A 14333-nucleotide genomic window follows, 5' to 3' on the forward strand; every position below is an offset into this window, starting at 1 on the left:
GTTCCCCTTATTTATCCATCCATTGGTTGATTCTTGTATGTCCCCTGACTGGGGATCGAACCTGCAACCTCCGTGTGTGGGGACAATGCTCTAACCAACTGAGTTACCCAGCCAGGGCAATGCAAGGCCAGCCAGTCTTACCTCAAAAGGCTAAAACAACTTGGAACGACCTGACAATTAGTTGTATATACTTTGACATCTCTTTCCCATGATGGCTTTTAAAAAAAATTTTTATTGATTTCAGAGAGGAAGGGAGAGAGAAACATCAGTGATGAGAATCATTGATCGGCTGCCTCCTGCGGGCCCCGCACTGGGGATCAAGCCTGCAACGCGAGCATGTGCCCTGACGGGCATTCAAACAGTGACCTCCTGGTTCATATGTCCATGTTCAACAACTGAGCCACACCGGCTGGGCTTCCCATGATGGCTTTTAAAGAAATACTTGGTGATAAAATTCTAAACCTCTAAAATTATCGATGGTGATTCTCATTTTATTCTCCAATTCATGTCATTTAAATTAAAAAACGGAAGCCTGTCCCTTGTTTCTACAGGGTAACTCGATACCCAGTGCCTCGTGTGTGATGAAAGCTAACATGCTTGAACATGCTGAATCATATGAACAGGGAAGAGTGTGCTATATATCAATCCTTGTACTTCTGTCAGCTGTTTTCTGAAAACTTGCTGGGAAGGTTGTGTTTGGCGTGGTTTGGCTTAAGTAAGGATCCTGGGAAGAGATTTTCAGTTTTAAGTATACTATCCAGAGCCAAGACTGAATCTAAACTCAGCTAGTTTCACAAGCCACATGTAAATTTCCTAAATATCCCAAACTCCTCTGTTAAAAGGTTGAGTCTGAGCTGTGGAGTTTTAAGCTGCCATCAAAGCCAGCCGCCTCACACTGATGTGTATATATGATAGGTATTCCTTGGATTCCGAAATCTGCTGCGTTAATGGTTGTTGTTTCCCTTGTTTATCCACTTAGTAGAGTGCCGCTGTTTTGCAGTGTTTTATATTTTCAGCTTTTGTAACTATAATTATTTTTAAAGCTTATTTGGTCTAATGATAAGTATTTTTCGGTATCTAATGTTTTACTGAGCTTCTGTGAATGCCACTTGATGTAATTTTGTATCGTTGCAGAAACAAATAAATTTCAAATTGTAAAGCTATAAAATCATTGACTTTATTAATATTGTTTTAGAATTGTCTGATATGAGGCCCAACACAAGTGAAAGTAATTTTACTTTTAACCTTTAGTCTTCATTTACCTTCCCACCAATCAATCTCCAATAAACGGGAAACCCCATTCCGGGGTTTGTACACATCCTGTAGCTGTGTGTTGTGATGGTGACTGATTTCCAGCCCTACTCCTCCCCACCAGGCAGCCCATGGACTAGGTCAAGGAGGTAGCTGGGCCCGTGGTCATCATTCATTTCCTCTTGGCACTTGTCCTCTACTGTCCCCTTGGCCTGGAATGCCCTTGCGGCCTGCTTCAACCCCAGTGACATCACCTTTCCAGTCCTGTGCCCTGGCTACCAGTGTCACCCTTTGCTGTGTATCTTTGAAAGATAAGCCTTGAGGCTCAGGTATAAGCTCCATAAGGGCCTGTCTCAGTGCTGCCACACTGAGCATGATAAGGAAGACAAATCGAGGACCTTGGCTGCATATGAATTGAATATTAACTTCTAAACACACACCTTACAAACTGATATCTTATTCTTCCAGCCCCCACAACCACAATGAGTCTGTCGCAGGCATGTTTTTACCCCTGAGTGAGCCATTAGAACCAGCAAAAAATGGGATATGGAGGCCTCTGAACCTATAATCAAAACCATGCCCAGGCTTTGACTAACCCTTGTTAGACAGCCTTTTTCCTTAACAGTGTAGACTGCGGCAGAACACTTCGAGTGATTATAGAAGCCTCAGGACAGCTGGACCAGTGCTTTCAAGAATATTCGGTTTGCCCTAGCTGGTTCAGCTCAGTGGATAGAGTGTTGGTCCAAGAACTGAAGGGTTCTGGGTTCAATTCCAGTCAAGGGCATGTGCCTTGGTTGCAGGCTCAATCCCCAGCGCCAGTTGGGGCGCATGCAGGAGGCAACCAATTGATGTGTGTCTCTCACATCGATGTTTCTCTCTACCTCTCTCCCCCTCCCTTTCACTCTTTCTAAAAATCAATAGAAAAAATATCTTCAGATGAGGATTAACAACAAAGATTAATATTTGGTTTGCCTGTTAGGAGGTATGGGTGTGGGGTGCAGAGCACTGCTGGCTGAGACATTAAGGCTATCCAAATCAGCAGCCCACACCGGGCCTTTAGTAGCTAGTGCGTTGTGAAAGGTGTGGAAATCATCCCCTGCCCCAGCTGGAAGAGCTTCAGTTAAGAACTGGGATCTGTGGGAGACCTGTGGGTCGGATCTCCATTCAGAAGTCAAAAACGAATGAGAGTGCTTCGTGTGAGCAGAAACTAATGCTGAAAGACATGGCTGAGTCAGGCTGTGCCACAAGCACCGGCCAAATTCATCTAGCGCATCCTTGACCCAACTAATTCTTCTTTTTCTGTGCCTGGATCCTTGAACCAAGCTTCTTCAGGTCTAAGTACAAGTTCCGCTTCAGGATGGCGCTGCTGCACAGAAGGGCCGCGTGTATGGCCCCCATCAACCCGCAGACGAAGATGTCTTGGCCTAGGAGACGAGAGCAGAGACCCATGAGCAGCCGCCAGTGAGAGAGAGGGCGAGGGCTCTCGTGTTCATCCCTCTGTGCTGGGGTCACCCAGGGGCAGCTTCAAATCAAGCCCAGGTCGCCAGCCTGCAGGTGTGGGAGCTACAGGGGCAGAAAGACCTGAGGACAGGAACAGAGGACTGTGGGTGATACGGAGGCCTAGGGGCACAGTTCCTGCAAAATGGGGCAGTCAGTGTACCTGTCAGGTAGAGGTTGGGGATGGGGCTTTGGGGCCTGATGGAGGCTATGGCATGAGGATGCAAGCGGCCCAGGTCGTGGTCAGCCCCATAGCAGGCTCCCTGGAAAGCAGCCAGATAGAACTGATTGGTCAGCGGGGATCCTCCGGTCACACTGTCCACCTAAGAGGCAAAAAAGGCAGCCACAGGGGGGGAGTGAGACCTTGTGAGATGCTCATCTTTCCTCTTCTGCTCTCCTTGAATGAGTGGATGGCCTGCATGGGTTCCCTGCCTTCCCCGGAGCTCAGTTATCTCGGTAATATTTCCCCGGCCCAAAGGAAGGAGAGAAATGGTACAGTCATGTGGTCTACCTACCTTTCCCTCGAGCTGTGGGAACACCTTCAGGACAATCGACAGAGAGGCTTCAACAAAGGAGGACTTGAGGGTCTCATAGTCGCTGCTCCGCTTTCCTTTGGGCTCCTCCCGCCACTCCTCAAACCACTCATAGCAGGTGGGCACCAGCAAGACCATTGTGGACCGGTCTGGGAAGGCAGAGCTGGATTACTGCTGCCTGGTCCCTCCCGCCCCAACCCCCTCCCCAGGACCTCAGGACCTCAAGCCCCACCTGGGAATCGGTCCTCCCAAGTCGGGTCCTTAGCTGATGAGGGAGCAATTATGAGAAAGGGCATGTGTGCGGCAGCCTTTTCCCTCGGCATCGACAGGTAGTGCTCCATCCTGGGGGTGAGAGGAGTGTGGCTGCCCAGCCCAAGACCTTGGTCCTCACAGCCACCAGCACTCCCCAAGGACAGTTCATCCCCACGGACACCCCCTCACCACCAGGGATGGAGCTGAGGGACAGCCTAGGTGCACAAAAGCCCTTCCTGGAGTCGGTGCTTGCCCACCTCCTCCCCTTCCATCTCCTGCACTGACTCCCCAGCACCCCGGGAAGAAGCAAGGGTCCTATGGGCTGTGGGCCCATGCAGACACCCTCTCCCCCCACGTGCACACACACGCCTTACGCCTTGTCCATGTCTGTGTCAAAGTAAACATAGTGGTTGGTGGCCTGCAGCCCCAGGTCCTTCTTGGTGCCTCGTAGGCAGATGAAGACAGAGAATATCCCCAAGCCGGGCCGCACCATCTCTAGCTGCTGCTTCACACCTGCCAAAGAGAGCTGGTGAGCGCTGTGTGCACGGGGCCAGAGGTGGTGCCCTGCCCCAGGGGAGCCTGCTGAGCCTGCTCGCTGTGTCTGTAGCCTCAGCTGCCAGCCTAGCGCCTGGGCCATTTTTATAGCGTCATTTCAACTGCAACTGTTGAAATAACAAGTAATTGGCAGGGGCCTGCTCTTCTGTCTCTGCCTGTGAAGGCCGCAACGCCAGACTCCTCCTCTTCTGCCTCCACCCACTTCTGCTCTAAGCACCTTCAGAAGCAGGTAGCGCCCAGCCTCCCTGAGCTGGCTCACAGCGCCTGCAGGATAGTCGGCTAACTGCCTCCAATCTTCCCCTAATGTCTCAGTCAGGAGTGGATGACTAGGCTCCATGCTACGAAGACCACAGATATGAACAGTACTTCTTTATGAGCCTTAATCTCAGTATGAACTTGAAAATAAACCACCTAATAAATGAACATACACAATTCATAATGTGCAGTACAGTCAGTACAAGGCCTCAAAAATGATCAGCAATGCAGATGGACAAAAGCAAACAGCATTCCTGGCACCTCGCGTTTCAGGATTCAGCCGGGGGAGGGAAGAACAGAACAGGAGGGAGGCAACAGCCGTCCGATGTCCCCTGGACTACGCAGCTGGCCTTCCCCACCTCTCAACAAAGCACCCCAGACCAGTTACCCAGAAATTGCTCCTACAGATTCTTATCCTCTGTCCTCGTTCCCAGGACCACCCCAGCCCCTGCTTGAGGGTAACACCGGCTGCTTTGCCCGTTCATTTAACGACTATCTGTGGAGGACCCAAGATGTGCTGACTCCTCTGGAGGTGCTGGGGATGCTTCAAGGAATCAGAGACGCTGCCTGTCTGCTGGAAAAGAGACTTTTCTGAAATAAGCTGGATGCCCTCCTATAGGCTGCAAAGAATGAGTGCTATGGGCAGCGTGACATAGAATCTATCAAAAAAAAGGGCCACTCTGGAGAGCAAAAGGGAGTGTTATAACAATTACAGTAGGACAACTGGCCTCGGACAACCCAGCCATGAGGAGGGGAAGGTGGGCTCCCCAATCCCAGTATGGAGCAGTGGACCGCCCTGGAGCCGCAGGAGCTCACCGCCTGGGTCCCGGCCTCCAGGGGCAATCTCACTGCTGGCACGCCCTGTCCAGGTTAGGTTGGGTGGGCACAGAGAGAACCAAGGGCCCGGAAGTGAAACCTCCAAGGTCTTATGAAGCCCCTTGGAACAGCAACCACCTCCACCTAGCCTGCTTTCCCTCTCCCCAGCTAGAAGGAAGAAGTCCAGGGACCATATACCTGGCAGAAAATATAACCTAGGGTTCCAAACAAGGCACAGTACACCCAGCCTTTTTCTCCACGCAGCCTTAGCTTCCCTTACTGACATCATGAGACCAGTCTTTCCCACTCAAAAAACTTCCGCTCCAAACCCCCTCAAGGCTCAGCAGTGGGATTAAGAAAGGCGCTCCCATCCACAAAGGTTCCCTCTGCCTGACCATCTCACCTCCGCCCCCGACCCCTCCTGCTCTACCTGTCCCACAGGCCAGCAGGTGTCTGGTTCCCATCTCTGAGGGGCAGATGGAACTGTGAAAACATCCACCCCAAACAGCTGGAAACAAAGGAGTCCCTGCACAGGGGTGGGGGGGTGGAGGTGGGGGTGGGGTGTTCTGAATTAAGCATCACCCTGCCACTGCCTGAAATGTTCTCAAATTAGAATTCATCTGGAATTCAGCCAGGTGGGGGCTCGTGCCCTTAGCCTGTTTTCAGGGCTGAACCACCTAAGAGCAGTGACAGCTAGTCCCATACAGTGAGGGAAGGCAAGCTGGATAGGTAGCATGCAGCCTGGAGAGAAGGCAGGCCTGGGTGGGACCCGGGATCAAAGGTCCAGGGAGAGAGGGAGGCAGGAAGCACCAAAGGCAAAGTCTGTTGGTCAGTCCACCCCGCCCCGCCCCACTGCCCTGCACCGGGCAGTCTCAGCCTCACCCCATGCAGCTTACCCAGGCTGAGGGAGGAGGCCTTCGCTGGCAGCAGATGCTGGCTGAGGCCCAGCTCAGTGAGGCAGAGGAATGAGAAGGCTGGTTTTCAGTCGAACACATACCATAGGGACAATGACGACTGCCACCCACCCTCTCCCCGACGAGGAAATCCAGGCCCTCACTTTTCTACTGAACCCACTCTGCTGCCACCTTCCCCCGCTCCTCAAAGAGCAGCCGCAAACCCCACTGTGAGGTGGAGCGCTCCTTCCACGGGCTCCCTGGCTCCTCCGTGCCTTTCTATCGAGACGGCATCCGAGCTGCTCCTTTCTCTCCACCCCCAGCCCCAGCCAGAGGCCTTCAGCTACACCCCTCCCTACCCCCTGGGTCCCTGGTCCCCTCCAGGCCAGCGGCCTCCTCTCCTCAGATCACACCAGTAGCGTCTAGTTACACAACATCCTAAAGTCCATTTCAAAACAGTTACCTCTCACCTTATTTGGCTGAACTGCTCTCCACCCCTTAGTGAGGCCTTTTCTCTGGAAGCCCCATGCCTCTCAGCTCAGAGCCAGGTACGAGAGCATTCTCCTACTCTTCTGCCTCCGTCCACTTCTGCTCTAAGCACCTTTAGAAGCAGGTAGCGCCCAGCCTCCCTGAGCTGGCTCACAGCGCCTGCAGGAATCTCTCTGCGTGGCACTTCAATTAGGATGATGATGGCTCTCTCCCAGGTGGCTATGAGGATCAAATACAAAAGCGGTTCTCAACCTGTGGGTCGCGACCCCTTTGGGGGTCGAACGACCCTTTCACAGGGGTCGCCTAAGACATCCTGCCTATCAGATATTTACATTATGATTCATAACAGTAGCAAAATTACAGTTATGAAGTAGCAACGAAAATAATTTTATGGTTGGGGGTCACCACAACATGAGGAACTGTATTAAAGGGTTGCGGCATTAGGAAGGTTGAGAACCACTGAAATACAACGGCAAAGCCTCTCGCACAGACCTACCCAGGGCCAACCACAAATAGGTCTACCTCCTGCCCAGATTGGGTAGCTCAGGTGGTTAGAGAGTTGTCCTGGCAATACACCAAGGTTGTGGGTTCGATCCCCAGTCAGGGCACATACAAGAATCAACCAATGAATGCATAAATAAGTGGAACAACAAATTGATGTTATTCTGTCCATCTTTCTCTTTCTCCCTTCCTCTTTCTCTCTAAAATTGATTACAAAACAAAACACAAATAGACAAATATGTCTACTTCCTCCTCCGCAAAACCAGGCTTTTCTTTTTTAAAAAAAATACATTTTTGTTGATTTCAGAGAGGAAATGAGAGGGAGAGCTAGAAACATCAATGATGAGAGAGAATAATCGATCAGCTGCCTCCTGCAAGCCCCCTACTGGGGATGAGCCCACAACCTGGGCATGTGCCCTGACTAGGAATCAACCGTGACCTCCTGGTTCATGGTTGACGCTCAACCACTGAGCCACACCATCTGGGCCAGGCTTTTGCTTTCAGATACGGTCTATCAGAAAAGATGGCTGCATTGAGGCTCATTTCTACCTGGTGCCCAGATTTTGGGCACAGCGTTCAAGGAACAGAAGAAAGGCTCAGCCCCAATATGATTCCTGAGAGAGACAGGAAAATATAACCTTGGTCCCAATAGGGCACACAACCATTTTATGAAGCCTTTCTTCTCCACGCCAGCCTGAGCTTCCCTTACTGATAATGCCAGACCAGTCTTCCCCCTCAAAATAAGTGAGAAATTAAGGAAGCAGGATTCATACCACAAACTTAAGGAAAACCCAAGAAATGTTCCTTTTGGACTCTACCCACCATCATTCACCATTAGAGAGATGATTTAAGATGTAAGAAAACCGGAAATGGGCAACTTGGAACGGAATCTCAAAAGAGGAGAAGGGAAAGTGGTTGAGGTTATGAAAGGGAGGGAGTGACTATGCCAAGCATGAAGAGATAAATAAGGATCAAAGGGTCTTTGGGGTGATGTGATATAAACCAAGTTTTTCCCCGACTCCTACACAGAGGAGCAAGTTAGAGGCCAGTGTGTCCACCTTTTCTGCTTAAGTACAGAGGGCAGCCATCTCCCTGGGGAAAGCATCAGCCAGGCTGCGTGAGCTGCTCTAGAGGAGCGATGCTGGGGAACCAAGAGGAGAGCCACACAGCCCGTCTTACCTGGCAGACAGCGGGCATTCTCTGGCAATAAGTGCTTGTAGGTATTGAACAGTCCTGCGTCAGAGATCACGACGGGGCAGTGGATATTCACCAGCTCTTGGCCCTTCTTCACACTGACACCTGCAGGCACACGAGCATGACTGAGGTTCTGTGCGCCCCAGGAGGGAGAGGCTCACATCCCGCACAGGTCTCTCCCAGCCTCCACTTCATTTTCCCAGGCCTGGGCGTGCGGGCCACTTAGGGCCAGACGGGCACACCCCAGGCAAAACTGCAAAGTCCTCAAGCACTCTAAGCGTGTCCCACAATTGCTCTGCGCTCACCTTCCCCAGCTGCCTCCCCACCCTGGGCGGGCTCCCTTTTCTTGAGCTAAACCCAACCATCTTCACACTGACCCCTCCTATCAGCCTTCCACCATCTGGTTCCTACTGTGTGTCCACCTCATTGCTGACCACTCACCAAACCATAGGTACATCCATATGAAACAGCTGATGGTCAACCAATCCTGACTTATGAAAATGGCAGTTTCTAATGCCTAAAAATACTCAGCTCTTTCATACCTCAGTGCCTGCCTTTGCACCTTCTGTTCCCCTTGCCTGGAATAACCTCCCCCAACCACTGACTAGCTTCTTCTGACCCTTTATGTTTTATATATTTTTTTATGGTTGACACTAGTACAGATGTGTCCCACTCCCCACCATCTTCTGGCCCTGTAGGACCTGGCTCGAGCACCCCTGCCTTCCTCTGAGGCCTTCCTTGTTCCACCATCCTTCACCTCCAACTTGAGCATGTGCCTCTGTATGGCACATAAATTAAATCAGAGTGATCTTCCTTATGAGACCTGAAGCTTCCTGAGTTAAGAGATTAGGTCTTGTTTTTTTATTTTCATCTTTTATCGCCTAGCACATGAAAAACACAAGTAAATGTATTCTAAACTGAATTTAATTGAACTGATAAAGCCACCTTGCTTCATGGACCCCTTCAGGCTGGAAGAACTTGCTCTTGAAGATGAGAGAAAATCTCACAACTACTGACCGCCACCTCTTTCTTACCACCAGCAGCTTCCTACTTTCTTCTACGAGTGTGTTCTCAGAGACTGCTGATGGCCTCTTCTCCTGGATTTTTGTGGGGCACTGGGTCACCCACTTGCCACCTCCACCTTGAAAGGTTCCTCTGGTGAATTCACCGTCACACCATCCCTGTTTTCTCAGGCCTCTCTGGCGCCTTCCCTGATGCTCCTTAAGGACCCACGAATCGTGGATGGCCTGCTCTGTTTCCCAGAGTCCTTCCTTGCATTGGCCCTCTCCTCATGAAGTCCTTCTATAGTGGGATTTTGACTTTCCGTGCAGATTACAGCAAAGACCTGAGCCAGGATAACAGGGTTCTATGCCCCACTCTGCCATTAACAGGTTGAGGGCAGGGTATCCTGCTGGCCCCACACTGCCCTAGGGAGTGCCCAGATCACGTATTCATTCCATCAATCACCGACACACATTTATTGAACCTCTATTATGTGCTAAAATCTATAGACAAATATTAAAAAGACAGCCCCTACACTCAAGGAGGTTATACATTACCAGATAACTATTCTTATCTATTGAATAAATGATTAAATACTGCTCTTTGCAAACCATGCAATGTTTCCTATGTCCTCTTTATCTCCAGATTAATAACTCCCCGAGCCCTTACAGGGGCAGATTCCAGCCTGTAAGCCCTGCTCTGGGCAGATTCCAGCCTGTAAGCCCTGCTCTGGGCAGATTCCAGCCTGTAAGCCCTGCTCTGGGCAGATTCCAGCCTGAGAGCCCTGCTCTGGGCAGATTCCAGCCTGTGAGCCCTGCTCTGGGCAGATTCCAGCCTGAAAGCCCTGCTCTGGGCAGATTCCAGCCTGAGAGCCCTGCTCTGGGCAGATTCCAGCCTGTGAGCCCCACGAGGAAGCCAGTCCTGCTACACTTTCTGCCCTCAGTGCTTTCTTTCCCCTGCAGCCCAGGTCTCTCCCACCCCAGCCCAGGGCCCATGAAGCGCAAGGCAGGACTCTCACCACAGGCTTTCCCAGCTGAGTCCAGCAACACACTCTGCACAGAAGCCTTCGTCAGGACAGCGCCCCCGGCCCGCTGAATCACAGGGATGATGTGAAAGGGGATTTCACTAGAACCCCCTCGAGGATAAAAGGCCCCTTTTATGTAGTGGTCAACCAGCAGAGCATGCATGGAAAAGGTGGTGTGGCTCGGGGTCACGCCTACAGAAGGAAGGAGGGGCGATGAGGCAAATGCGGCAGCAGCACCAGTCAGAAGGGAACACCGACTCCTGGCAGGGAACGTGAAGCCTGAGTCTCTCCTTCCCAGGGTACAAATGATGCCCACGGCAGCCAGAGGCCGGTCTCCATGCAAATATGGGGTACCTTACAGATCTTGGGGGCCACTGAGACTGTCCTCCCTGCAAACTGCCATGCAGCCAAGACTGGGGAGGACAGTGCTGGTAGAAAAGGACAATCATCCAGGGTGTGGATGAAGGAATTTCACCAGGGCGTCCTGCAGGTAGGTAGGCAGACTTCTCATCCATAAACTCCAGAGGGCCTGGGGTTTATGCTGCATTTCAGCCAGCTAGGTACCTTCAGGGAGAAAGACTGAGAGCCAGGAGGGCGGCGCCGCCTCCTCCAGGAGCTGCCCAAGGCCAGTACCCACCATACGTGGGGAAGACGTAGCTGAGCACCGCCTGGAGCTCCCGGGAGGCCGGCAGCTGCTGCAGGGCCTCGGCCAGGCTCTGCATGGACCCGCGAAGGAATGGAGAGAACCAGGTGAGCAGCCCACACCTGCTGAGGAACTGAGCCACAGGCAGCGGGAGGGTCTTCAACAAGATGGCATGAAAGGCGCCCCTGGATGCCCGCTGGAGAGAAAACGAGCAGGAGGAACAGGTCTCATTTCTAGAACTGCTGTGACAGAATCACCACTCCATTAGCTTGTACTTGCAGCAGGCCCAGCAACACTTACCATGGCGGAACCTGGGCTGAAGCTGGATATTTAAAAACCTCTTCTCTGTGAATTCTTCCCATTCTACACTCAAATGAGTCTTTTTGTTTTTCATTTACTGCCTAAATTCCTTTAGAAAAATCTCAATCTTTCCCAGATGGTGTGACTCAGTGGTTGAGCATCGACGTTTGGACCAGGAGGTCATAGTTCAATTCCCGGTCAGGGAACATGCCTGGGTTGTGGGCTAGATCCCCAGTGTGGGGGCAGAGGCAGCTGATCAATGATTCTCTCTCATCATTGATGTTTCTATCTCTCTCCCTTCCTCCCTGAAATCAATAAAAATATATGTATTTTTAAAAGAAAACAAAGATCCCAATCTGATCTCAGATGAAGTGAAAAAGGGTAGTAATCTGAGGACACAGAAGCCAGCCTGGTCAGGAAGGAGAGCATGGCGCCCCCCCCAGAGGCCAGAGTGAGAGTGGCAGCTGCCAAGCCCCTGCTCCAGAGGCACAGAAGTCAGCTCTGGAGGGGACTGAGTTCAGGACAGACATGACTGTTCCTCCCTTCCTGCCTCCCCACAGTGACTCCACAAATGAAGGTCAGCCTTGTCAGGAATACACAAGAGGATCCTTCGCATGTCCATGTTACCTTAACCAGCTTTATATACTTGTCAATGGCAGCTTCTTCCTGGGGAAACTTCTCCTTGAGACCCTGGATGTAGGCTTTCTCCCCGCTGTACATGGGGAACTCCTTTCGACCACTGGGCCCTTCTAGTACCATGACGTCAAAGGGAGAGGACAAGGCACCCCAGTCCAGCTGCCCCTCAGTGATCTGGTCCAAGATAAAACGGCCAAAGCTGCCTTCCTGCATCCTCCCAATATAATGGATTCCTGTGGGGAGACAGACAAACAAGGTGTCTTAGGGATAAGGGGATTGAGCCCCGGACCCAGGAAGCAAGGTGAGAGAGGTTGTCCTGCTTGGCTGAATCCACACCCAGAGGAGTCTACCCACCCTTGCTGTGGGGAGGAGTTAGAGCAGAAACCACCAGATCCCTGCCATTTCAGCTTCCAATGGGTGTAGCTGTCAGACAAGGAAAGAGGTGCCCAGAGAGAAAAGAGAGCCTCCAAAACAACAGAAAAGCTATCATCCCACGATGCTCCAAGCCTCCTGAAGATAGAGCATGCGCCCAACCCTCTTCCACATAAACCTTACCTGTGTCAAATTCGAGGCCATCCTTTCCAAAGGTATGACAGCAGCCTCCCGCCTTGGTATGCTGTTCCAGCACCAGAACTCGCTTGCCAGCTTTGGCCAGAATCGCGGCTGCAGCCAGGCCCCCAATGCCACTGCCAATCACCACCACGTCCAGCTTCTCTGGCACCCGGCTGGCTGAGAAAGCTGCAGCAGAGGGAGGAGGAGGGGGAGGGTGGGCTTCTCAGGAAGGAGAGCAGAGATAAGGAAACCAAGGAAGACCTGTCTAGCTTGCCCAATGCTAGAAGTCTAGAGCAGTTTGGCAGAGACTCCTTAGTAGAATATCACAAACATTTTACCTGGGAAATGCTCAGGACCAGCAAAGTGATTTGGTTTGATCTGAACTGATTTAACCAAAGTTGCTATGTACATGTAAGGATTTTCTCTACTTTCAAAGACAGTAGGAATCAGTAAATTTTTTAAAATTTATGTGAAAGGGTGAGGGGGGGAGTGTGTGTGAGAGAGATCAATTTGTTGTTCTACTTATTTATGCACTAGAGGCCCAATGCACGGAATTTGTGCAAGAAGAGTAGGCCTTCGCAGCTGTGGCAGCTGCCTGGATCCCTCCCTCACTGGCTTGGTCCGGAAGGATGTCCGGAAGGACATTCGGTCTAATTAGCATATTAACCTTTTATTATATAGGAGGATTCTTATATGTGTCCTGACCAGGGATCGAACCTGCAACCCTGGCTCATTTACTAATTCCTGCCCTGGCTGGGTACCTCAGTTGGTGAGAGGAGGGATCACTTGATGTTGACACACATTAGCCACCTTGGCACACATTGTGGCAAAACTAAAAATCATTTTAATTCCTTTTCTCTCTCTCCATTTTAAGCATAGACCTGACTCCCTTAAGTCCAGAGACCTCTTGGGACATAACCCCAAAAAGCACGTTAGACTGTGGATCTACAAATCTGCCATTTTCCTTTCATTTCCTGAAAGTGAGGATTGGTTTGTGAGAAGTTGTTAAACCACATGCTTAATATGAAATGTCAGCCCTCACTCTAAACTTTGCTTGTTCTGAGCATCCGATGAAAACTTCATTGGGTTTTATAGTGGCTTTCTGATTTTGGTAGTCGAGGGGAGTTTGAAAGTTGTTGTATACTGTTAAGGATTGTCTACCCATGTCCTGCCTTGAAATACAGTGATTATTTATGAAAAGCATCTTTAATAAAGCTGGATACAGTTTGGCTTGGGGGGGGGGAGGGGGAGACAGAGCCTGGACTTGACATTGCCAAGACCTTGGCACAGAGAGGACAGTGCGCGCGTCCATGGGTCCACGGTTCCCCAGCCTGCCCAGCAAAGGCTCTGGTTGGCGGCGGACCCTAAAGCGGGGAGCCTCCACGTGCATCAAGCCTTCCCAGCCCTTTGCATGGGGGGAAACTGAGGCCCAGGTCTGGCAGCAGCTCGCCCTGCCAGAAAGAATCCGCAAATCAGTGCAGCCTCAGACCCCAAGGTCCCTTCCACTGACCTTGTTTCAGAACCTTCTTCCGGGCCTCCTTGTCGGTCACCAGGGGCGCGGGGGGCCGTTTGACGTCCTCGGAGAAAGGGTTCGGGGAGCTGCCTGCGAACAGCCCCAAGTAAACTTGGCGGAGGACGGCCAGCAGCAGCAGCACGGCCAGCAGCACCAGGGGGAGCCACATGGCGCCTGTCTGAGGGCTGGCTCGCGCCGCCGGCGCCCAGGTGTGTGGCGGAGATCCCACCCAGCAGGTGGTCCTGCCCAGCGGGAGGCGGCGGTTGGCCCGTGGAGCAGCCTGGTGTTTGGGGCCAGAAGCCCCGACTCCCGCGCAGGTTGGCCCTCCCGGCCCTCCGTACGGTCGGGAGGCCGCGCTCGGACTCCACGCCTGCGGGCGGCGCGCTCCTCCCCCGCCTGCGCGGGGCGGGTGGGCGCCTGCGCGGAG

General features: G+C 51.8%; 1 protein-coding gene across 2 annotated transcripts; it reads right to left on the minus strand.

The window, feature by feature from the left end:
• Positions 1–1163: 1163 nt before the first annotated feature.
• On the minus strand, positions 1164–14333 carry RETSAT (retinol saturase). Of its 2 annotated transcripts, XM_008155907.3 has the most exons (11): positions 13904–14333; positions 12397–12579; positions 11833–12074; positions 10900–11101; positions 10257–10454; positions 8222–8341; positions 3908–4046; positions 3514–3623; positions 3264–3430; positions 2912–3071; positions 1164–2675 (listed from the first exon to the last, which is right to left on the minus strand). In XM_008155907.3, exons 1-11 carry the CDS (start codon positions 14073–14075, stop codon positions 2536–2538), a joined length of 1833 nt encoding a protein of 610 aa, XP_008154129.2. In that variant the 5' UTR covers positions 14076–14333; the 3' UTR covers positions 1164–2535. The 2 variants fall into 2 exon arrangements, with proteins under 2 accessions (XP_008154129.2, XP_054584466.1); XM_054728491.1 differs by lacking the exon at positions 2912–3071 and having other exon boundaries at positions 2589–2675.

Source organism: Eptesicus fuscus, chromosome 16, assembly GCF_027574615.1.
Source record: "Eptesicus fuscus isolate TK198812 chromosome 16, DD_ASM_mEF_20220401, whole genome shotgun sequence".
Classification (NCBI taxonomy): domain Eukaryota; kingdom Metazoa; phylum Chordata; class Mammalia; order Chiroptera; family Vespertilionidae; genus Eptesicus; species Eptesicus fuscus.

Bases quoted from the DNA above. Each gene is read 5' to 3' on its own strand.
- RETSAT (XM_008155907.3), bottom strand. From the start codon at position 14,075: ATGTGGCTCCCCCTGGTGCTGCTGGCCGTGCTGCTGCTGCTGGCCGTC. The intron at 8,342-10,256 runs GTGAGAGTCCTG...GTGTGCCTGCAG, and splicing joins CTCAGCTGGGAAAGCCTGTG to GTGTCAGTGTGAAGAAGGGC. The intron at 3,431-3,513 runs GTGGGGCTTGAG...CTGCCTTCCCAG, and splicing joins TTGGGAGGACCGATTCCCAG to ACCGGTCCACAATGGTCTTG.